The following is a 22,909-nucleotide window of genomic DNA, read 5'->3' as shown; positions in this document are numbered from 1 at the left end:
AGCACAGGCCGTCTAAGGTTCTGGTTTTTATTTTCATTTCAATTTTCACAGCATCGAAAAACCACAGAGAAACATCTGCATGAGATCAGTTTATTACAAATGACATTGTGATAAAAGAAATCCCGTCATGATGAAGGCGTGACGCTTCGGATATGTGGACAGAAAGGCCGTGGGCGGCCGCAGGATCGTCAGACATGTGAAACGGTCGATGAGACGTGTGCACACGTTTCTACAGCCTGGCTGCTTCTCAGCTGCATGCACTGTAACAAAAGTAAAACACAAAGGCAGGTAGCCCAAATGACCTGTAGCAGCAGCAGTTACATCATCATAGCAATGGCCAATCAGGTGTCTGCTGTGGGCGGCGATGAATTGGTACATTCTGGAAGGCTGCGCCAAAACACCACAAGCAAACGAAGCTCAGCTCCAGCTGCCCTCACAGGCGTTCGGCAATGAAAAAGTGCACATTTGGTGACTCAGCCTCAAACTCTCACCTGCCGCAAGCTACAGGAAACATGTACCTTACAAAATAAAAGTCCAGCTTCTTCAGACACGCACATTCCAGCAGATTCAGTGAAGTCCTCTTTTTCTCGGCTCTCCTAGTTCACAAGGTGATGTGAGCCTAGCTTAAACTGTTCACCCTCTCTACAGACCACACCCACTAACAGCGTGTTGGGGCAAATTCCTACTGAAGAGGTGCAGGACAGCTCTGCGGCTGGATAAATCCTGGACCCACACAGACCCGTCTAATACATCACCTGCCTGCCACTCGCCTGCACTGGTCCTGAGAGTCGCAGCTGGCAGATGATTGGCTGGGTCTGCTGTTCTCTCAACGCAAACGAGCTCCTGGCATGCCGTGTGTTCCCCGCCCACTGATGATGTCTTCACACAGCAAACTTCCTCATGTGGATCTATGCTAACACTTTCCCTCTGCTTCCAGGGTTTGTGCTAAGCTAGGCTAATCGCTCAAGAGGGTTTCACTGAGCGCGCTCAACAACCTGCTTCTACCCACACAGATGCCTAAACAAAAACACACACACACACACACACACACACACACACACACACACACACACACACCATCCTCCACCTCTCTGAGAGCAGGCAGTGCTCTCACAGGTAAAACTCTAAATACTTTCTTCATATAAACTTTTCTAATGCAGCCGAACAAGAAATTTACAAGAAATTCAAAGATCAGAAACACTCCAGATGAATGGAGTTACACAGTCAAGTCCACAACACACAGATGTATCACAGGTGAGCCTGATCCAGCAGCTCATGCTGCTCACAGACGAGCAGAACTCAGCAAGCAGAGTCAGCTGAAACGAGGAGATAAAGGACACGAGCTGTTCATCAATCGGAGAGTGTCAGTCCTGAACTCCGGAACCAAGTCTGCAGCTTCTCTGACAGAGCAGCTTCAAAAAGAAAAAAATTCATTGTCGAGTTTTTTCTCAGCTGATGAGTCCACACTTCATCATCAGGAATACACCCTGTGCTCATGACATAACGCTGTCAAACTGGACTCTCTTAGCCCTCACAGATCAGGACGGGGCAAATGGATGGTGGCTTGTTCTGATCAGAGCTGCAGCTTTGTTTCCACAGACGTCTGCGGTCTGCAATTACAGCTCGGCGTGTCAGCCTTACAGCTCATTTCATTACCAGTAACACATGAGGTGTCATAATGAAGTGAGGCAGAACTTGTGGAGAACACCTCAGCGTTCCTTTGTTTCACATGATCCTGAACTATGTTAAGGGGCGAGCCTTTCTATCAGAAACCAGATTGCCAAACAGAGCTGAGTCTGGTCATCGCATTTCTTTCAATTTAGGTAGAAAGGCGATGCGTTCAGGGACCAGCACAAGTCTGATCATTCAGCATAACCTGACACAGCTTCAAAGCTAATGCACAATTACGGCAAGAAAATGAGGCTGAGCGTGTCGGGACAGGCAGCGGAGCACCCAAACATTCAGGAAACACAACATTACATAGTTTTTTCTTCTACAGCTTCCGTTTCCTGTCTGCACAGACCACAGGAAGCTACGGCTTTCTCTTCATAAATACAGACATAAAAACAGCAACACAATCTGTTCAAATGCAACGCAACAGCAGATTATCAAAGCACAAAGTTTATCGGTATATGTTTGTACATCATCCACGTACTACGGTGGCGCGAGCGGCTGCTTCATTTTGGAGCTTTGACTACGTTTGCTGAGCTTGTGCAAAGTGGAAGCAGTTCTACAGACATACACTGACCACGAATGAGAGTTAGTTCTGGACAGTTTCAGTGCATCCACATGCCGCAGCTCTTCCACCCTAACAAACACACACCGGAGACGGGTCGTCACGGTAACAGCCGGAAGGAGCATGACTGAGCTGCTCCCTGTAGACAGGGAAGGGGCGTGTTTGAGGTCTGTTCACAGCTGCAGTATTTACAGGCAAGGATTCATGTGAGAGGAGTCTGCTAGAAACGATGCATGTGGTTCTGTCCACAGCAGCATTTCACTTAAAATTTGCATCCTTGAAAGTTCACAACTATGACCTGTGGGACACCGAGATCATCACCTCATCACATCGCTCTGACGTTGGAAACCAACGTCAACCAAACTCTGGGTTGGAAACCAATAAATTCAGACCAAAAATTCCACTGATGCACGGCATTTGTCAGAAGCTTTGTAAATATCTATTCTTGCTGCAAATGGATGATAAGTTAGAGGCAGACCTCAAACCGGCCCGCCACAAACCCACACCAGCCTCCAACCACACATTTACAGCTGAAGTCAGCACTGAGTTGTGGATCTGGGTGTTACAGTCAGAGGCAGGGACTGGTGGATGCACAGTTACTTTCCAGAGGTGCTACAGTGGCCTGCTCAGGCCATGTTGTGGGCCCCATCGGGTCCACGAGGCGGTCGTTTGGTGCTTTCGTTGGTGTTGGGCGCTCCGCGAGGTTTGGTGCTGGGTTTCTTCTCCCTTGTGGATGGTCGAGTCTGACTGAGGGATGCTGCGCCGGCTGCTGCCTGAAGACCGCCACCAGGCTCCACAATCGTATTTATAACTATAACAAGAACATTACAAGAATATTAAATAACACACCAGGGCCAATGAGTCTACTTCAGATAGAGTCTGAGATGATTTATAAGATGTACAGTGCTCAGCATAAATGAGTACACCCCCTTTAAAAAGTACGAATTTAATCAGTAGCTCAATGAACCTAAGAACAATTTCCCAAATTTTCACAAGGCTGAGTTTTATTGAACACTTGTTTAACTCCATAACATGAAAATAAGGTTAATAATATAACTTCGATCACAAAATCTTCAGTTTTACTCAAATTGGTTAAAGCAAAAAAGAATAGACCCCACAACAAAAACTACTACATCTAGTATTTTGTATGACCACCGTGATTTTCAAGGACAGCACCAAGTCTTCTAGGCATGGTATGAACAAGTTGGCGACATATTGCAACATCTATCTTTTTCCAGTCTTCAAGAATAACCTCTTTTAGAGCCTGAATGCTGGACGGAGAGTGATGCTCAACTTGCCGGTTCAGAATACCCCACAAGTGTTCGACTGGGTTCAGATCAGGAGACATACTTGGCCATTCTATCACCTTCACCCTGTTCTTCTTCAGAAATGCAACAGTAGCTTTAGATGTGTGTTTTGGATCATTGTTGTGTTGGAAAAGTGCACGACAACCAAGTGCATGCAGTGATGGCAGCATCTTCACCTTCAGTATAGAGCAGTACATTGTTGAGTTCATGATACCATCAATGAAATGCAGCTCCCCAACACCAGCAGCACTCATGCAGCCCCACATAAGGACACTGCCACCACCATGTTTCACGGTAGGCACCATGCATTTCTCTTTGAAATCCTCACCTTTACAATGCCTTGTCTCATCACTCCAGATTATAGAGTCCCCGCAGTGTTCATCTTTTTCAGCATGGGCCCTAGAAAATTCTAGGCGTGCTTTTTTGTGCATGGGCTTTAGGAGAGGCTTCCTTTGTGGACGAAACCATGCATGCCATTCCTCTGCAGTATGGTGTCACGTGAAACGGTCACTCCAGTTTGGCTTTCTACTGCTTTAGCTAACTGAAGTGAACTTGCATAGCGATATTCTTCAATCCTTCTTATTAGAAGACGCTCCTGTCGAGATGTTAACTTCCGTGGATGGCCTGGACGTCTCTGTACAATGGTTGCACTTCAATCTTTCTTAAATTTTTGAATCACTTTTGCTACAGTATTTTGGCTGAAATGTAAAGCTTTTCTGATCTTCTTGTAGCTCTCACCTTTTTTTTTGTAAAGAAATGATTTCCTTTCTCAGATTTTGTGACATTTCTCTTCCATGTGGAGCCATTGATGACAGCATGAAATGGAAAGAGCTTTTCTTTGTTAAGTAATGCCCTTTTATAGTCACCTGTCTGCTGGACACCTCTTAAATGAATCATTAGACTCACCTGTGCTTGAATGCCTGTTAATTCGAATTTTGTAGTCTTTAGTGTGGCTTTTCTCCTAAGACTATAATTGGGGTGTCCTCATTTTTGCGACATGGGCTTGAATGAACTTTTTTAGGAAAATAACTTTTTTGTGTGTGTAAATAAACAAAACTGGTTTGCAATCAATGGCCCACATTTGTGGGAGTATTTTGTAGTATAGTATCTCATAGAAAATGTTGAAAGGAAACTAAAGGTTTTCTGACAAATGTAGTGGGGTGTACTCATTTATGCTGAGCACTGTACTCTCAGGAAAGTGCTGGACACAAAGAGAACATTAAAAAGAACCACAGTTAAAAGTTCAATTCAACTGAAAACCACAATGACGAGAGACGTTTAATAGTTATGAGGTAGATAAACTGAATTCACACACACAGGAATGATTCGAGCACAACATTCAACCACTAAAACTGATTTTCTGTAAATAAATTCTATAATTTGGTATCCTAATTCAAAAAAGAAAAAACAATAATTTTGCTTTACTATATGTTCTGCTGAGTCAGGCACAGTAATGATATTTTAGCACTGAAATCACTTCAGTTAAATGATCATAGTGGTGGATTAACCATTAGAAAAACATAAAACATGATAAAATAATACTGTTAATTAGGGCAGCTGTGCCATAAATCTTACACTGTGTGGTGTAATACATTTGTTGAGCAATGTTCATCAGCTCAATTATTAGGCAGTTCTGGAACTTCTTTGTCTTTTTCTTGTGGTTTCACTAGAAGTTTAAAAAACCCTGTCCCTGAATTTTGTTTGGATTTGACAGACTCAAACTGGACAAAACACACAAATCCAAACCTGAACGTACCTTCAAGCTGCCTCTGAACTCTCCTCAGCTCTTTCAAAATGGAGGTAATTTCCTGCAACAGGAAACAGAAAACTGAGGTTTCCAGATGTTCTATGAAGTTACTTTTGTGCTGTTTAAATCAGCCAATAAATATGGAAATGAACCTTGTTGGAGGTCTTCAGGATGGGGACTTCATTTTCAGTATTGATCTTTGCCTCAATCTCCTCCCAGACCTCAGCCTTGTTCTGGAACAAAACTCTGAGAGGAAGACACTGTCGAGTCAGCGCCAGCATTCAGAAACCACAGCGTACAGGTCCCAAAAGTGCCCCTTACTATACCGAACCGGACCTGACACCTGAACACCTAATAAGCCTGATAGCAAGTGAAGGGAACCAAAGAAATCATCCTCGTTTTACATCTGTGGTCTGAAGTTTAAATCTTTGTCTCACTGTGAGGGGAAACTAGCTGTTCCCCCAGAGAGAGGCTGCACTTGGACTGAATGGTTTGGGTAAACGTGTTGAATGGGAGGAGGTGGTCATTTCTGTACAAACTAAAAAGATATTGATGAAAAGGGATCCTTTTAAGCATCCCCAACATTTCTCAGGTTTGAGCTGCTACAGCCTCGGGGTGTCAGTGCTTCCTTACTTCATTTTCTCGGCCAGCTGCTCTGTGTTCTCCCGGATGGCCTGAGACAGCTGAGACACTGGATTCAGCATCAGGTTGTCCAGAATCACCTGAAAGAATTCAGAGGGACATGCAGAGGGCAGGAGATGAAGCCAGCGTTGCACCGTCACGTGGCTCCAGCAGGTTACATCTTGATTTCCCAGCACACCAAAACTAACTGCAGCAGTTGTAGTCATGGTAACGATCACACTGGCTATGTTCACACGGCAGCTATGTAGGGTTTCATTACTTTTGCATGATGTTCTAGTCTTGAAACAATGGATAACAGTGCCTTTGTCTAGAGCCCCGCTTCAGTCTGCCGTTTGCATGGTGCGAGCTGTAATGATCCCTGCAGCCTCTAGGTGATACTATCTGAGCATATAGCACAGCTAGAGTCCTCAGCCTGACGCACCTGTCAGGGCTGAGAAATGAAGCTGGAGTTCCTCTGATGTCCAGCACAGGCAGCACTGAGTCCGTCTTTATGGACTCTGTGTTAAAACAAACACATTAATGCTGATAATTTCTCCTAAATAACACCTGATAGCAGATCACTTGGAGCACCTCCGTCCCATCCAAATATGGTCACTACAGGAAGTGTCACAGCACGCACATCCATGTTTCAGGCTGTGGTGTACCACAGTCCCAATTCCACCGGAAGTAAGCAGACCACAATATTAAAACTAGTGCTCTCAGCCTTAATCTTGTTAAAATGAAGTTAAGGCCATAACCACATTAACGCGGCAAATCTCTGTTAGCGAGTTAACACAGATAGACCTGTGTATGGGTCTGGACGGCGCTAACGCATTAACGAGCTATCCGCGCTAACATGCTAGCTCGTCATTTTAACAAGATTAACACTGACAGCACTAATCAAAACCTAAATATTACAGTCATTTTAGTGGTTATTAGTCCCAGCTAAAACAAAGCTAAATCTGGGTGTGACGATGGTCAGTGCGATGGGTTACACACACACACACCTTGGCGTTAACTGGTCTGTTAATTACACATGAACATGACCGTGGCGCTACAAGCTGCAGTGTGAACGTAGCCTCAGAGGGATTAGACAGTGACCTCTTCGCGGTTCCACGGACGCCGTTGCTTAGAACCGGTCTCTGGCTCATTCATATTTGCATCCAGGTCCGAGACAGCAGCAGAACCTGGAGGAACCTTCTGGTAGTTTAAACTGGCCTCAGGGATACGCTGGACCAGCTGGAAAGAGAATAAAAGGAGTCTGACTCCGGTGATGAAACCAGCTAGACGGTGATGGCGGTGCTCTGTGAACGCATGCACCAAGTCAACATGCAGCTGCAATGGTGGAGGCAACAGCGTGTGCAGTGAATTTCAGTGCTGCTGGGAGACAGAGCGTAACGACCACGGGGAGGCGAAGGAGGGCGGGAGAACCCTGCTGGACACCAGCCACGGCTTCACGAACTGTTCCAAAACCAATAACACCAGTTCATTCACGGTGGAGGCCGATGGACCCGATTATCATCAAAACCACTGAGTGAGCACCAAACAACACCGAGCAGGAACCGACACCATTGGGGCAGGTTCAGGTTCTTACATCTGATTCAGTCACCTGAGAGAGGGGACGGACTCTGTTTGAGACAAGTACGAACTTCAGAGCGTAGGGGTTTTATTCGTCTGTTTAAGATAAGAGATAAGATAAAACTTTATTAATCCCTCGGGTGGGTTCCTCTGGGAAATTTGTTTATGAGGGCGTGTCAGACGGAGTCACCCAATGGTACGCTGTGGAAATTTGTTCTCTGTGATGAAGAACTGCTTTCTCTGATTCACACTCTGTGGTTTGTCATTAGCTCCTTTCCGCAGAGGACAACAGGTGGAGTATCTGGCAAAGCTGTGAAACAGCCGATAGAAAACACAATAAAGCCTTAAATGTGGTGGCTGGCTGTGAAAAGTGAGAGAACAGGCTTCCACTACAGGGGTCGTGACTTCTGATCTTGTTTTTATTGCCACCTGGAGGGCGTAATGTGTTACAACTGCCAAAAGGTGGCAGTTAGGGCCCTATAGGCTGTTTGGTTGCCACTGTTAAACCATAGAATCCAAAGAAGCGTGCCAAGCTGTGAAACGTTTTTATTCTCATGTAGGGAGTGTGAAGTAGCACAGGTGAAGCCACCTGTCACCTGGCCTCAGGTCATATTCTTTATAGACCTCTTTGCTCTCAGCAGACCCTTGGGGGGGCTTCGAGTCCTTGCTCTGACACACCTCGGCACTTGTTCCAGCTCGGGGTTGTTCAGCACCGCCTCAGCAGTTTATTATCAATAATCTTTCAAAACATAAATAAAACAAAACCAATGAGAAGGGAGTGTTAGGATTAGTGATGGCAGGGGAACCAATCACAGGGCACAAGGAGAGATGAGTCAGACACCTGAGATGGTCGGACCCCCCATAAGTATGGACAGTATGGCGTCTGCGAGCAGAACAGAGAGATGAACAATGAGTCGAAGCATGACGAAGGCTTTTCCTCCCAGTCAGACCAGCATCTGAAGTGGGAACACTGGAGCTTGCACTGACCTCTGCTGAGCTAATAAACAAAACCTAAAAACACTGCAACACAACACCTGCTGCTAACCCTGCCTGCTAGTCATTCTACGGCCTGTGTGTAGTGAGAGTGTTATGAGGGATTTTTGTGGCCCACCTCCTCCCTGGCGGAGATGGTGGAGGCTGGCGTGTTGGGCAGCGAGCTGGGAGACGTGGTGGTGCCCATGCCGGAGCTCGGCGAGTCCCCATCCCCAGCGACGTCGTGGATTTCCTTCGCCAGGATGGCCAAGTCTTTAGCCAGGTCCTGACTGAGCCTGCAGGGGATACGCAAACACATGATCACCATAGAGACGTGAGTGACATCACCTTACCGTGGCACACGTGTCAACATGTGACAGTGCTTTTACTTTGCAATCTCAGCGCTGTGCGTGGACCAGTTCTGGTACGGGTCAACATCGTTCTGATCCTCATCCTCCTCCGTTTCCAGGGAGACAGACTTGGTCCTGGTGGCGGGCGTCCGGTGGCTGTGTGGCGTCTGGTCAGAGGTGGAAGGATGGGAGGAGCGTTTGGCTCTGGAGATACCGCCACTCGTCTCGTATTCTTCATCAGAGGAAGAAGAGAAGTCCGAGCCCTTCTGTCTGCGACGGGAACCTGAGAACAGCCGGTCGTGAGAAACCGCAAACCTCAACTACGAGATTCTGTTTAACACGAGGTTCAGATAAGAGCCAACCATGACTTCCAGAGAGCACCGCTATGCCATCATTCAGTCAGAAACCTCAGACTCTCAGGTGAAGTTTGACATCTCAGGTGAAGTTTGACATCTCAGGTGAAGTTTGAAATCTGATCCTTGTGAGCCTTCATCAATGATCACTCTGACCCTTGCATCTCAGTTCTTTGTGATCAAGGGCCAAAAAATGAAATTATTCAATTCACTTCAATACTATTTTATATTGTGCCAAATCACCACAGCAGCTGAACAAAGGCGCTGTTCATCATCCATCCAGAGCTTCTGTCTAACTCTACACAGCGTTAGGTTTTGCCTCAGAGTGTTAGTAAGCATGTTTGGATGGCTGTGGATGTGACAGGACATCAGATTAAAGTGTCTGCAGGGTGAAGCTCTGGGCTGCAGCTGGTATCTGGGTTTGTGTCCTAATTCCGGTTCATAACAAGGGAGCTGATACTGTTTCCACGGTAATACAAACAGACTCAGCAGCATCAGAAATCTGACGATTCCAATGACAGCAAAGGTCAGCAGATCCCACCAGAGAGTCTGTCCTCATGGAGGGTTTGGAGTTTAAGTGCTTTTTACCATGATTCAACTGAATTCAATTTTATTTCCATGGCCTCAAAGCACTTTATGTTTTAAAGGTAAAGATGTGACAATGATACGACTCAAACAATTAAGCTCATCGTGAAGCTCAAAAAGTGAGACTGTGATGAGGATGTTTCCCCGATTTCCTCACAATTGTCCTGATTCCTCTGAATCGTCTGTTTGCTGTTTCACACCAGTCAGCTGAGGCTGCTCGCACTAACTTTTGACAAACTCAGGTTTGCACAAACTTTTTTTTTTTATCTAACACTTACACCTGGGACACATTGGACTTGCGGTTAGTACCTTGATAAGCCGGCATGAGCAATTGCTTCTCGGAGCTCTGAGACTTACACACGCAGGTTGTTGAATTTATACATGAGGAATTTAATTGCACCAGTGAAATTAAATTATTTTCTCAGAATAATTTTTTGGCTCATGCATTTATCATGACATGATTATCATTTCATAATAAAAGGCCAAAAAATTCAAACTGACCAGTCCTCACCTGTTGGAGACGACGGAGCAACTGAAACACCTATGATTAATGCGATTAGACTGAGTGACGGCAGACTCGACCTCTGTCTCTCATCCTAGAACAACTCAGGAGGAACAACTCTGACTGAAACATCAGGAACCCCTCACATTCAGGGTCATTAAGGAATAACTCACCGCTGCCGGCGTACTTGGCTCCGCTCGAACGGGTACGTGTCAGAGGTTGCTTTGCTGGAGCTCCGCCTCCTCTGCTAGCTGTCTGCCGGTTGTCACCCACCGATGTTTTCCTGGTGCTGACAACAGCCTCTGTGTTCCGGTTGGAGAAAGTGGGCCGTCCTGTGGAGGATGCCTCGGTATCGCTGGGGTTGGTGAAGGAGCCGGTCCTCTTCCTGGGCATCGCTAAGATGTCCAGCCTGGACAGCTTCTTCCCCTCGGTGGACACTTTGGGCGCTGCAACGATATGGTCAGAATTCTGAGAGCCTCGGTCAGTCTCAGCACCTTCGTTATCTGAAGCTTCACCCAGACGTGCCCGCCGCAGCATTGAGGCTCGGGTCGGCCGTGGCGCTGACAGGCTGTTGGAACGTGTCAGAACCTGCTGGGTCGCCGTCCTGGGCGTCTTCCCATTGTCTTCTTTCTGAAGAGGGGCAATGAGTTTTTTGCTGCGGCTGGATGGACGGGACGTTTCGTGATCAGATGATGGGGTTTCGGTCCACTGCGGACCAGACCCCTGCTGGCCTTCCGACAGATCCAGAGAGCCACGATTCCCGGCACTGCGGCGCATCTGGAAGCGTTTCGCTGCCTCTGCCTTATTTGCTGCACTGGCAGTGATCTGGTTTCGGCGTTTCTCAGAAAGTCGCTCACGGGCACTGAGCTGCTGTCCCTTCTCTTGGATGGATGGACTAGAAGAGGACCTCTCCTTTTGAAGGCTGCTGATGGGAGGATGCTTTTTAGACGTTGAGCTGACTGGAGTGTTTTTGCTACTCACTTGACTCACCGTGCTAGCCGTGTCAACATCTGACTCACCAGACAGGGAGTCGTCCATGTGGCTGGACGAACCCTCCTTCTTTGAGCTGCGACCTGAACCAGAGGAGGGGAACTTGGCATCCAGAGAGGATAGAGTTCCTTCCTGAAGGAAGGACTGTGTGTCCTGGATGTTCTCCCGCCTCTGCTCCATGTCTCTGATGGATGGGTGGCTGGAGATGTGGGGAAGCTTCTTCATCTGGACAGTGTCACTGGGCTGGTCTTTGGTGAAACTCTCCTGACGGATGAAGGATGATGTGCAACTGTCTTTGGTTGGAACTGAATCTTTGTCCTGTGTCTGGAGGTTTGGAGCAGAGCTGTTGGGTTTGACTCCCGTCCTCTTGGGTTCGTATCCACTCAGATGTCGGATCAGGACAGTGGTAGTTTTTGCTGGGGGGTCTCTTGTCTTCTCAGACTGTACTGGGCTCTGGGCTTGCTCAGGTTTGCTGGGATGGTCTTCTGAACCAATGTAGAAGCAGGTGGATTTGGAGGATGGAGACACTTTCTCCTGACCTCTAAGCTGAGGACCAGTGATCCCTGGAGATACAAATGCAGTCTTGACCTGATTTGTCCTCATCTTCTCTTGAACAGGTCCATCATCTGAGCGACTGGCATCACTCAGGCTGTCTGGGTCCACATCATCCTGAACGGACAGACGCTGGGTGGAGTCAACTGAGTGGGAGGGACCAAAGGTTCTGTCCAGAGGTTCCTGGCTTTGGTAAGATTCATGGCGAATCATGATGCTTGGGGTGACACAGTCTAGCTTTTCTGGAGGCACTTGGGGCAGCAGCCTTCTTGTCCTGGAGCTGTGGCTGGACTCTGACTCAGAGTTGTCGTAGCTGTAGTTTCCCATCGAAGGGCTCATGAGACGTGAATCTGCAACACAAGTTTAGTCACGTCAGCGTTTTATATGAGTTGCTTTAATGTTGCGTAACTACTTTAGTTTTAAAAATAAGACCTTGCTCTGAACTGTGTATAGATGCATTTATTGTTCACTTACAAAACTGCAAATTACTGATAAATTCAAGACTCCAAGTAGACAAACGGAATCACATTTGGAGGTCCATAAACATAAAGCTGAGATAACAGCAGCTCTGTGCTCTTTAAACATGTTTAAGGTATTTTTAACAAACCTCACCTTCTAGACATTCTACTTGAGGTGGAGTGGAACCAGGTTCGGCGTAGCTGTCTGCTAGACTGGCCCAACGTGAAACCCACTTAGGGCCTTCCAGACATGCAGCATGAGCAGCTGGAACCTGCAGAACAAAATATGATGACCAACACCATTTTCAGGAAGATCAGTGGAAACAAACATCAACATTTACATTCATATCACAAGGAGAAATAGGGAATAACAACATGGTTATGCAGGCACTGGGATAACAGTGTGCTACAAAGGTGTTTCTCCAGGTTGTACTTCAAAATTTTCACTTTTTTTTTTTTTTACCTGTATGGGGCCTGTTGAAGGGCCGCTGATAGAAGATGGGATAAAGCCATGCAATGAGTCCACAGTGCTACCATCACTAGGCAGGTTAGTGTGCTCATCCTTTCCATCATTTATCACAGGTCTATACACACCTGTGTTCACACCACTGTACTCTGGAGAATCGAGGACACCAAACACCTGTCAGAGCACAGGACATGCATGAGGACAGGCAGAAAAAACAAACAGGAAGAAATAGGAAGGATACAAGGGTCAGTGCATCACTAAGAGATACTGTTTAGATAGACAACATCAGAATACTTCCAGATACCCTAAGATCATTTCTAATTTCATAAACATTTTTCTATCTGGAAGATTCAGTGAAGACGAGACAACAAAACTGAGATAATCAGCAATGACACAAGGGTTTGAATACAACATTACATAAGATGTGTTATTTTATCAAAGTCCACATCCCTGCTGAAGAATCATACGGCACAGCACGTGAGCTTACTGTGTTTTCACTGGGACTTCACCTGATCGATCATGTTACGAGCCTCTTCCACCTCTTTGTCCTGCGACTCCGTTTCAATGGTGTAGGTCCCAGCATCGCTCAAGCTGTCGTCTTCCTCGTTCCTGGCCATCCTCTGGGTACCTTTGACATCTCCTCCACGGACGGCCATGGGCAGCATGGGGGAGAAGGGAGGTCCAGACGGATGTACCGGAGCGGCAGCTGGGCATGGAATGTTGACTGGGACTGGGGTCTTTGAGATTGCTGGAGGCTGTAATGGGGAGGCAGGGTAGGAGACAGAAGATGGAGCTGGAGGTTCTTGTGTGGAGGGGATCCTTGTATGATGAGGCGACACCATCACAGGAGGTGCAGACATTGGTGGAGGAGTTGTCTTATCCCTGGTTGGGGAGGAGTCATTACGACCCGAATCCTTCAGGAATTCAGCAGCAAACTCCTGGGCAAGCTTTGACTTCTTCCCAACGCTGCCGAAAGGTCGGATGATGATGCCCGATGAGGTGCGAGACGAGGAAGCCGACGAAGCCGCCTCCCCCTCAGTCTTTTCTCTCTTCAGAGAGCTTGACCTCTGAGGGCCGCCATGGCTCTGACCCTTCAGAGGAACCGTCACCTGCTGTGTGGGAGGGATGTGGCCGTGCACAGATGCCGGCCTCTCGCCGCCTTTCCGCCGCTCCAACTTGGCTCTGAGTGTGGAGTACGAGTCAGCATGGGCGGGGTTGTGGGTGAAGGACTGAGAGCGCTTCTTGCGTGGGTTGTCATCAAAGAACTCAATGATGAAAGCTTGCTGAGTGAGGTGCTCAGAGGGCGCCTGTTTGGGAAATTCGGTGGGTGACGGAGCTTTAGGAGGACTCTGGGACAGGGGCCTCTCAGGGGCCACGGGTGAGGCAGAGGCCGGTCTGGGTGGAGCATACTGCAGTGGTTGGTGTAGCTGACTATGGATGGACTGGTCTGATTGGATGACCTGCTGCGACGCCTGGGACAGCTCTGATTGCATAGAATGCTCAGTGCGGACCGAGTGGTAGGATTTACTCCTTCCTTTGAGAACTGGGTCCTCTGAGTCACTCTGGGTCCCATCCTCATGGTGGTGACCTAAAGACAGGAATAAAGATGTCAGTGAGTGCTAGCTTTTGAACTTTGAAGCTCAATGGTCACAAGTGTATGACTGAAGCTTTGATAGCCTCAAACAAAGACAGAAGTTTAGTGGGGTCAGTAAAATCAGAGAAATATCAGAAGATTCAGGGACCGTGTGTCAATAAATTGTTAACAACGAAGTGCTGGACAGGTTTTATCACCAACAGGAAGCATAATCCCCGATTACCTGTGAATGACAAACACAGGTATGGTCCGGAACACAGGTGCAACTCTGACCTTTCAGGGTCTTGATGTTCATGGCGAGGTCACTCTTGGTGCTGTAAACGTCTTCAGACGGTGGGCGTCTCTTCATCATGCTTACATCACTGTGGACCAGCCAGTCAGCCACCTTGCTCTCTGCTGACATCACCTCTGCAGGTGTGGCCATGATGGCTGTCTTGGTGGGTGTAGCCTGCAGCTTCCTCTGGCGAGTGGAGAACTTGGTGATGTGGTCTTTAATCTTGATCTTCCCAGGCATGCAATCATCAAACTCAATGGTAAAGGAGGCGTGGCTCTGAACGACAGGCGGAGTCGGAGTGGGAGGTGAGGGTGGGGCCGGGGGCGTGTCAGTGTCCTTGGTGGGGATCTCATGGAGCTCCGCGCCTGAGGACTTAGGGTGCTGGAAGTCCTTGGTGGGGATCTCAAAGTAGCTCGGCTCACGGTGGTACGAAGGGAAGGCGGACTTTGGCTGACAGTCTGACAGCGATGCAGAAAATTCTGGATCTGCAGAGGGAGCGTCTTTCTGAACATCTGACAGAGGCAAAGAGACGACATCTCACCAACATCATCAATAACGCACCATCAGCTCAATTTAGCTTTATTTATACAGCACCAGTTTACTGCACTCCTCCACTTTATTAAGGTGTGCGTACCTGAATGTGGCTCATCGCTGGTTTGGACTTTACTCCCATAATCCTCCTCTCCCCACCAGGAAGGCTGGCCATACAAAGGAGTGGGCCGACACACCGGCACCTCTGTCACAGAAACGTGTGATAGGTGAAATTGACGACCAATCAAAGTGTCCCGAGGAGCGTGAACAAACGACTTTCTGGTTCGATACTAAAACTTATTCCTGGACGAGCAGATTTATAGTAAAAAATACATCTGAACAAACAGCGACACATCGTCTGCGTACAGGAACACACAGCGGCCAGACACCTGATCCAGTACTTTTTAACCCTGCACCAGGCTTTCTGGTGCAGGGTTTTGTATTACATTATGTTTTGTACAGTGCAGTATATTTTTGACCCTGTGTGATGTCAAAATTTTGTGTTATTGCTTGTATTACGCCCAGTATTGTTAGGAGTACATTTACACAGTATATTTACTGCCAGTACTGTTGCTGTATTATTGTTACCCTGTGTGAGGCTCTTGGTACTCTGCGCTTTCTCGCCTCTCGCCCGCTCATCCACGTCGCTCTTCTTCCCCTCTGAAGGCTTTAGGCTCATCTGCAGCTGACTGCTGTACTTCTCATGCTGAAACAGAAGAACGAGGCAAACGTACTCAAGGTACTGCAAATTGCATGTACTGCATGTGCTCACGGTACTGCATTTACTCACAGTACTGTACATGCTGTGTGTAGTCATGAGAAATTCATGACGCTCTGAGTAGTTTTGGAAATGCAAACTAAATGCAGTTAAAAAAGGAAATTAAATAACACCCTCTATGCAGTAATTTGTACACTAGAAAACACACACCCACAAACACCAACCTTTAGGGCCTCCTCTGGGACTTTGTGTTGACTTTTCTCCAGAACGTAGACGTGAGAATGTGAACAACAGCTCAGAAAAATATTAAAATTATCACACACACACACACACACACACACACACACACACACACACACACACACACACACGTGTGTGCGTCTGAAGGATATCGTATCCGAAGCGGATGATGTCGGACAGTTTGAGGGTGATGTAGGTCTGATCAGGAATCCTAAGGTCGTTTACAAACGTCTGCAGGAAACAAACAAACAAACGTCCAGGTGAAACTTTCTGATTATGATGCTGAAGTCCACTGTGAAGGTTTTCACTCTTTTGTGATTTTACAGTTCTTGCCTGTTTAAATTAAAGTGGAATTAATTTTTTTTAAGTTAATAAATAAAAAAAATCTTTGTACTGTAACCTGCGACTTTAGGCATCACCACCCCCCACCTGTGTTTGCTGCTGATTGGTGGATACCTATGATAATGTACTGATATGTTGTGTATGGCTCACCCCATTGAGGCTGCCCAGGTCCTTCACCAGGTGTTCATCAGTGGTCGGGTTGTAGTTGATGACAGCGTGCTGTTTGTCCACACTGCGAGACTGAGACACACACACACACACACACACGCAACTCTTTCTGCTTACTTTCACTGCGACTCAAACAAGACACCATCACAACTTCCTTTTTCAGACCAAGCTAGAGGGAGGCAATTTCTACTAACCCGAACACCTGCACAGGTCAGCCTCACCTGAAGCATTAGCTCGCAGTCCTCTCGGCCCACAAAAATCATCTCTCGGGGGAGGCGGTGTCGAGTCCCCGAACTGCTTACCAGGAACCATGATGTCACACTCATCTTCACAGGCCTGCTGAGAAACCCCAGAGCATCCTGGGAAATGAAGACAGAGGCAGGTGATACAGGTGGGTTTGTGCGGGCCTGTTGTGCCACCGTGACAGATTTTAAATATTTAATCAGACAAAATGAGTAATTTCAGATGATCCTGCTCTTACTGATTTGTGTGTGTTTGAATGCTGACAGCTGAGGCACCTGCAGGTGTGTAGTCAGGTCCAAAAGGACCTGCAGGTTGTCCACACCAGCCTGAGTCTGAGGTTCAAACACCTTCAACTTTCAATTAAGCACTGAATGAACTCCTACAGACATTTTTATTCACAGTGCTCGGATTACAGAGGTTCGGCACAGAAACTGGGTCATGCAGTCAAATATGTGATATTTATTAAAAACACAGAGCATGAACAAATCAACTGTTCATTTCATCTTTAGAGTTGAAAGTTGAACTAAAGCACTGACCAGCAGAAAATAAAACACGAGCGGGTTAAAGATATTTCCTATATCTAACAGAAAATATCCAACTGTCAAATGACCACATGATCTCACACACACACACTCGCACAGGTGAGAGTCACTGACATGAAAACTTCACTGCTTTAGTGTTTTTCTGCACATATACTGCAGTATCATCAGTACTGTCAATACTTTTGTGTGAACCACACGAACAGATGAAGTGAGAGTTTGGAGCACTGGGTTTTGTATGCAGGAGCTCTCGCAGACACAGCTGAAGGATAGATGAAGCTCCTCTGCAGCCCAGACAGCAGTGCCACAGACGCTCTGTCCAATCAGAGGCTGACACACAGGCACACATGGAGTAGATCAGCTCCTCCATCAGTCACTGAGACTTCACATCCACTCTGGAGCTCTGCTGTGAAGCTCTGCTCTTCTCAGGAGGTCAGAGGTGATTGGACAGCTCACTCCAAACGGTTCCATAGGTAAAAATTCTGGGGAAGGGAGGGGGGAATCTTCCTGTTTTTCATCACGGCATAGAACCAGTGAAGAAAACTGCTCATGATGTGGACAAGTGTGCACAACACACACTCAGATGCACATACACACAGACAACCACACACACAGACACTGAGCTGATGCTGGAGGAGAGGAGGGGCTCTTCAGCAGCATCTCTCCAGGCCTCAGCGCCTCTCGGCGGCTGCTGCCCGGAGCTGCTCCTCCTGTCCGGTTCCGACAGACCGACGGACGTGTGTGTGTGAAGGGTGGGGGAGTTACAGACAGATGACAGACAGGCTCTCCTCCTCCACGCCCTGCCCTCCCCCTCTCTCTTACCTCCGGGCTCTTCCCCGCTGCTCTTCGCTTCTTGGATCTGGGGCTGGCGTGCTGCGGGGCGGGCAGAGCATGAGCGGGTCCCGTTATCCGGATTCGGACGGACTGGGGCGGCTCGGCTCCGATGATGCTCTACAACATCTCCTCCTGACGCACCCGCTGCGTCAACACGCACCGCGACAGCGACCACCGCACCGGAAGAGCTGCCGAGACCTTCACAATAAAAGCCCGCACCTGATAACATGTCCAGTGAGGTTCGAACAGGTTTTACTGCAGCACCGACCGAGTCTGAGGCAGGCATACCGAGGCTGGCCGTCAAATTACCTGGTACTGCCACAGCAGAGGGCGCTGTGGAGCTCTGTTATCTTGTTAGCTTGGCAGTGGTCAGTAGCACTATGTTGTAATTTCGGTGAGTCAGACTGAATTTTCATGTTGTTTTTGTTCACACAAAACTAGCCATTGATTAAAATGAAACAGTGGTTCACCTGCTGGCTAAAGTCACGTGGTAGGCAGGATTCTGCAGATTGTACCGATGGGGATGGTGTGTGCTGAGCCAATCCAGCGGTGCACACCTCTCACGACGGACTCGAATGGCTGTGTAAATGGCACGTCAGACCTGCATGATCCAGCAAGACTTAAACCGGAGAGCAGCTCAGAGTCCCTTTTACATACTGTAAGACTTGAGCACGGAAAAGCACGGCCCCCTCAGCGTTGGTTTGCTGAGGAGCGATGATGGAGAATAACTCATGTAGGAGTAAAAAGTGTGACCACGCGAGTAACTTCGTCACAGCACACCTGGCTGCAGGTGTGACCGTGACGGAACGGCTGCCCTCGGCCTACTCTTATTGTGAAGGCGGGTTGGTTTCCGGTCGCGCGCTCGGCAGTGTGAGGGTTTTCGGAAGACCTGCTCATCGGTAATCAGCACAGATTCTTCTGATCGATCAGCTCAGCGTGCGCCGGGCAGAGGTCACATGATTTGGAGCGCCGTCGCTTCAGTCCGGGAAGCGCCGGTTTTGCATGATGTCACCGCAACGCTGACACGGGGATGAGGATGATGACGTCATCTGCACGTCTCCGGTTCATGGCTCTGCGTGTGACCGTCTGTGAGCTGCAGATGAAGAGTCTACCACACATGTGTAACTTAGCTGCTTACCTGCGCTGTGTGCGTGCGTCTGTGTGTATGGGGGGGGGGGGGGGGGGGGTACACTAATTCAGTTTTATTTATACAAGCTCAAGGCGCTTTACAATAACCCAACAATCATATGACCCCCTATGAGCAAGCACTTTAGCGACAGTGGGAGGGAAAAACTCCCTTTTAACAGGAAGAAACCTCCAGCAGAACCAGGCTCAGTGAGAGGGCGGCCATCTGCCGCGACTGGTTAGGGCAGGGGTGTCCAAACTCCGGCCCGCGGGCCAACTGCGGCCCGCGATCCATTTTTAATTGGCCCGCAAGTAATTTTATAAATAGAATCGAATATGGCCCGCACTTCAACTTTTGCTTGAGTGTATTGCACTTCTTAGTTTTAACACCAGGGGGAGCTACTGTCGATCGAGGCAGTTGCTCCACCAAAAAGGACAATCACAGAAGAAATTTAGCCCAAGTTAGTTACTAGTGATGGGATTTCCGGCTCTTTTTAGAGATCCGGCTCTTTCGGCTCGGCTCACTAAAAAGAGTCGGATCTTTCAGCTCCGAACCGGCTCTTCAGGTTGTTTTGTTGCTTTAATTATTTAATCATTAACAATAATATAAAATTATGCAGAAAAGGAATTACTAATGTAAAAAAAAGTAGTTTTATTTATATATGTTTATATATGGCCCCTAGAGACAAAGCACGTACAAACTCTAAAGCATATACAAACTCCAAAACACATTTCTAGTGTTAACTGAACTTCCAAAACAGAGCTACCCAGATCACTTAAATTACACAATTGAAAGCATGTGCGTATTGTTTGTGTATTTATAGACAAGCACTCATATTTATTCAAATAATTTAAAAAAAAATTCATTTACCTGTTATTACCACACACCAAATCCGGTTGTTGATACTTCCTGGCTTGTGTAGCCACTAGGTAACAAACGCTCAACACTGCGCCCTAGCATCCTGGAGCACTTCTGTTGTCTTTTGTACGTGATTCTGAGTTTGTACGTGCTTCTTAGTTTTTACGTGTTTTGGAGTTTGTACGTGCTTCTGAGTTTTTACGTGTTTTGGAGTTTGTACATGCTTCGGGGTTTGTAAGTGCGTCTGAGTTTTTACGTGTTTTGGAGTTTGTACATATTTTGGAGTTTGTACTCCTTTGTCTCTAAGGGCCACCATAAATATACTTTATTTATTCACTCCACATAAAATGTAATAAATAAATCATATAATACAAACAACAACTATTTACATTTTAAACTTTTAACTATTTAAATTTTCAGCTTTTTCCTTTTAAACAAATTTAACGTGAAACAACACAAAACACTGCAAACCACAACACAATTAAATATAAATTAAAATATTAAAACAAAAAGAAGATGCACATTCTCTGTCATATGGGCCTGTATGATTTCTGAATCCTTTATTATCTGCAACTAAAAATAGTGGATGATTACTATACCTTTCTAATGTGACGTTGTTGTCCCTCGCTCTCTTTCTCTCTGGCTCTGTTCCTGTGCTACTGCAAGTGTAACTAACGCCCCTCCCCCCTCTGCCCAGCGCAAAGTACAGGCCGCGCATGCGGTGTTTAGCGGAAAAAAGGGCGAGAGAGAGGGTGAGAGAAAGAAAGAAAAAAAATCTCACGGCTCCCAATAAGGAGCCGGCTCGCGTCGTTCACTTCAAAGAGTCGGCTCTAAGAGCCATTTCGTTCGCGAACGACCCATCACTATTAGTTACTAAACATGGCAGAACTAAAGAAGCCAAAGGTAGAAAGTGAATACAGAAAATTTCAGACATGGTGGGAGAGTGAATATTTCTTCAAAGAATTCAAGGGGAAGTGTGTCTGTTTGATCTGCACTGAAATTATGGCAGTTATGAAAGAGTATAATGTACGACGTCATTATGAAACCAAACATCAGGCCTATGCATCCTACACTGGTGCTGAGCGAGAGCAGAAATTAAAGCAAAGGGTAGCTCTCCTGCGGGGTAAGCAACAGTAATTTTTTCGTGCTCAAAAGGTCCAGGAAAAGGCTACAATAGCCAGCTATGAGGTCGCCCAACTCATCGCAAGACATGGCAAGCCTTTTTCAGATGGAGACCTCATAAAACACGGCCTCGTTAAAGTCACCGAAATAATGCGCCCGTCAACAACGTCAGCATGTCCAGAAATCCAGTTGTTGAAGACTTGTCAGCCAACATTAAACTGCAACTGTCTGATAAAGCTGTGCTTTTGATTTTTACTCCATCGCATGCGATGAGAGCACTGATGCCACAGACACCGCACAGCTGCTATTTTTTTGCGGGGAGTGGACGAGAGCACGAGCACTTTAGGTGAGTAAAAAATATATTCCACAGTACCCGTGTGTTAATGTGCAGGAACACATGCTTCAAATATCAATAGTGCGCATCAATTCTGTCACTACCCTGCTTTTGCACACCACTTTCTTATATGCGCTTTTCTTGTTAACACACAGAGTACACACCGCTGTGCACTGCCCACATACACGCAAAGTCAGCTGATCTCATCTGATGCAGATTTGCTCCTTGATCAAGTGACATTTGTCTGGATTTTTGGCACGAGTGGCGATCAGCACTGCGGCTGGATGTCCCGATTTACATACCCAGCGCAGCTGATACTCACCAGAATAATTTACTAAAATTATATGCACTCCTGTTATAAGGTCCAGTTCAGTCTGTTAATGTTGATAACGGTTTCAAACGAACGTTAATAGGTGTGTTGCTAAGCCTAATAACTTAAATAACAAACTTGAAATTTACCTGTCCCATTTTCCCCTTTATTGTTTTTTCTCTGTGCTGTAAATCTTCTGTCTAAGAAGAAATCTGAGGCTGCTGTTCTGAGAATGAGCTACCAAAGCTTTTTCTGAATAAATCAATAAAGATCCATTTATGGAAAGCTGCGATGAAGGCAGTTTTGTCTTTAATTATATTCAACAATATAATATATTCGACCACTTGTAAGTGATTTTTCTAACTTTAATACACTAAAGTTAAGGTTATATACCTAATTTCTAGTAAGTGGCCCAGCCCCTCCTATATTTTTATGTATGTGGCCCTCAGTGAAAAAAGTTTGGACACCCCTGGGTTAGGGTGAGAGAAGGAAGACAGGATAAAAGACATGCTGTGGAAGAGAGCCAGAGATTGATAACAAGTATGATTCAGGGCAGGGAGGTCTTTTAGCACATAGTGATTGAAAAAGAAACATCCATCATGGGTGGATGCATCTGGGAGTTATTTTTTCTAAACAGGCTCAGATTTGACCAATCAGATTACTGCATATGGCAATGAGTACTTTGTGGCTCAAAATCTGGAACTGAAAGTCCAACGACATGTGTTGGTTCTCAGAGAGCTGCTGCTCCGTCAATCACAGCAGCTCCTCGGTGCAGGTGAGCGTCAGGTGAGCACAGGAGCTGCTCACTTAGAAGAGCACGCAGCAACACAACATATGAGCAAGCGGAGTGAGGTATGGGGTCTTCACAACCCTTGTTCTCTGTACACCATCGGGGCCGGGGCCTGGGACGCTTGGCCTCCCTGTGGCTGCGGGCTGCTTGCCTCCACCCCAGGGAAAAG

At 46.9% G+C, this 22,909-nt stretch overlaps 1 protein-coding gene and 1 pseudogene across 2 annotated transcripts; both read right to left on the bottom strand.

The window, feature by feature from the left end:
• Positions 1 to 22,909, bottom strand: part of LOC102782143 (NACHT, LRR and PYD domains-containing protein 3-like) — a 305,914-nt pseudogene that overhangs the window by 243,281 nt on the left and 39,724 nt on the right.
• Positions 77 to 18,353, bottom strand: cep170bb (centrosomal protein 170Bb). 2 transcript variants are annotated; one of them, XM_006793408.3, is made up of 19 exons: positions 18,189 to 18,353; positions 16,806 to 16,943; positions 16,567 to 16,656; positions 16,227 to 16,305; positions 16,059 to 16,117; positions 15,705 to 15,822; positions 15,220 to 15,321; positions 14,585 to 15,097; positions 13,227 to 14,305; positions 12,715 to 12,891; positions 12,406 to 12,523; positions 10,425 to 12,143; positions 8,851 to 9,094; positions 8,601 to 8,757; positions 7,013 to 7,150; positions 5,924 to 6,012; positions 5,443 to 5,536; positions 5,300 to 5,351; positions 77 to 3,047 (listed from the first exon to the last, which is right to left on the bottom strand). In XM_006793408.3, the coding sequence occupies exons 2-19, from the start codon at positions 16,908 to 16,910 to the stop codon at positions 2,863 to 2,865; spliced, it is 5,118 nt and encodes a 1,705-aa protein (XP_006793471.2). In that variant the 5' UTR covers positions 16,911 to 16,943; positions 18,189 to 18,353; the 3' UTR covers positions 77 to 2,862. The 2 variants fall into 2 exon arrangements, with proteins under 2 accessions (XP_006793471.2, XP_006793472.2); XM_006793409.3 differs by lacking the exon at positions 7,013 to 7,150.

This window comes from Neolamprologus brichardi, chromosome 15 (assembly GCF_056152115.1).
Source record: "Neolamprologus brichardi isolate AB-2024 chromosome 15, ASM5615211v1, whole genome shotgun sequence".
NCBI classification, from domain to species: Eukaryota; Metazoa; Chordata; class Actinopteri; order Cichliformes; family Cichlidae; genus Neolamprologus; species Neolamprologus brichardi.
The sequence above is the reverse complement of the archived record's forward strand: the minus strand, read 5'-3'. Positions and strand labels throughout refer to the sequence as shown.

Coding starts and splice junctions, on each gene's coding strand:
- cep170bb (XM_006793408.3), bottom strand. CDS start 16,910: ATGAGTGTGACATCATGGTTCCTGGTAAGCAGTTCGGGGACTCGACAC. Junction 16,306..16,566: donor ACCTGGGCAGCCTCAATGGG/GTGAGCCATACA, acceptor TGTTTCCTGCAG/ACGTTTGTAAACGACCTTAG. Junction 12,144..12,405: donor TCAAGTAGAATGTCTAGAAG/GTGAGGTTTGTT, acceptor CTTGTGTTGCAG/ATTCACGTCTCATGAGCCCT.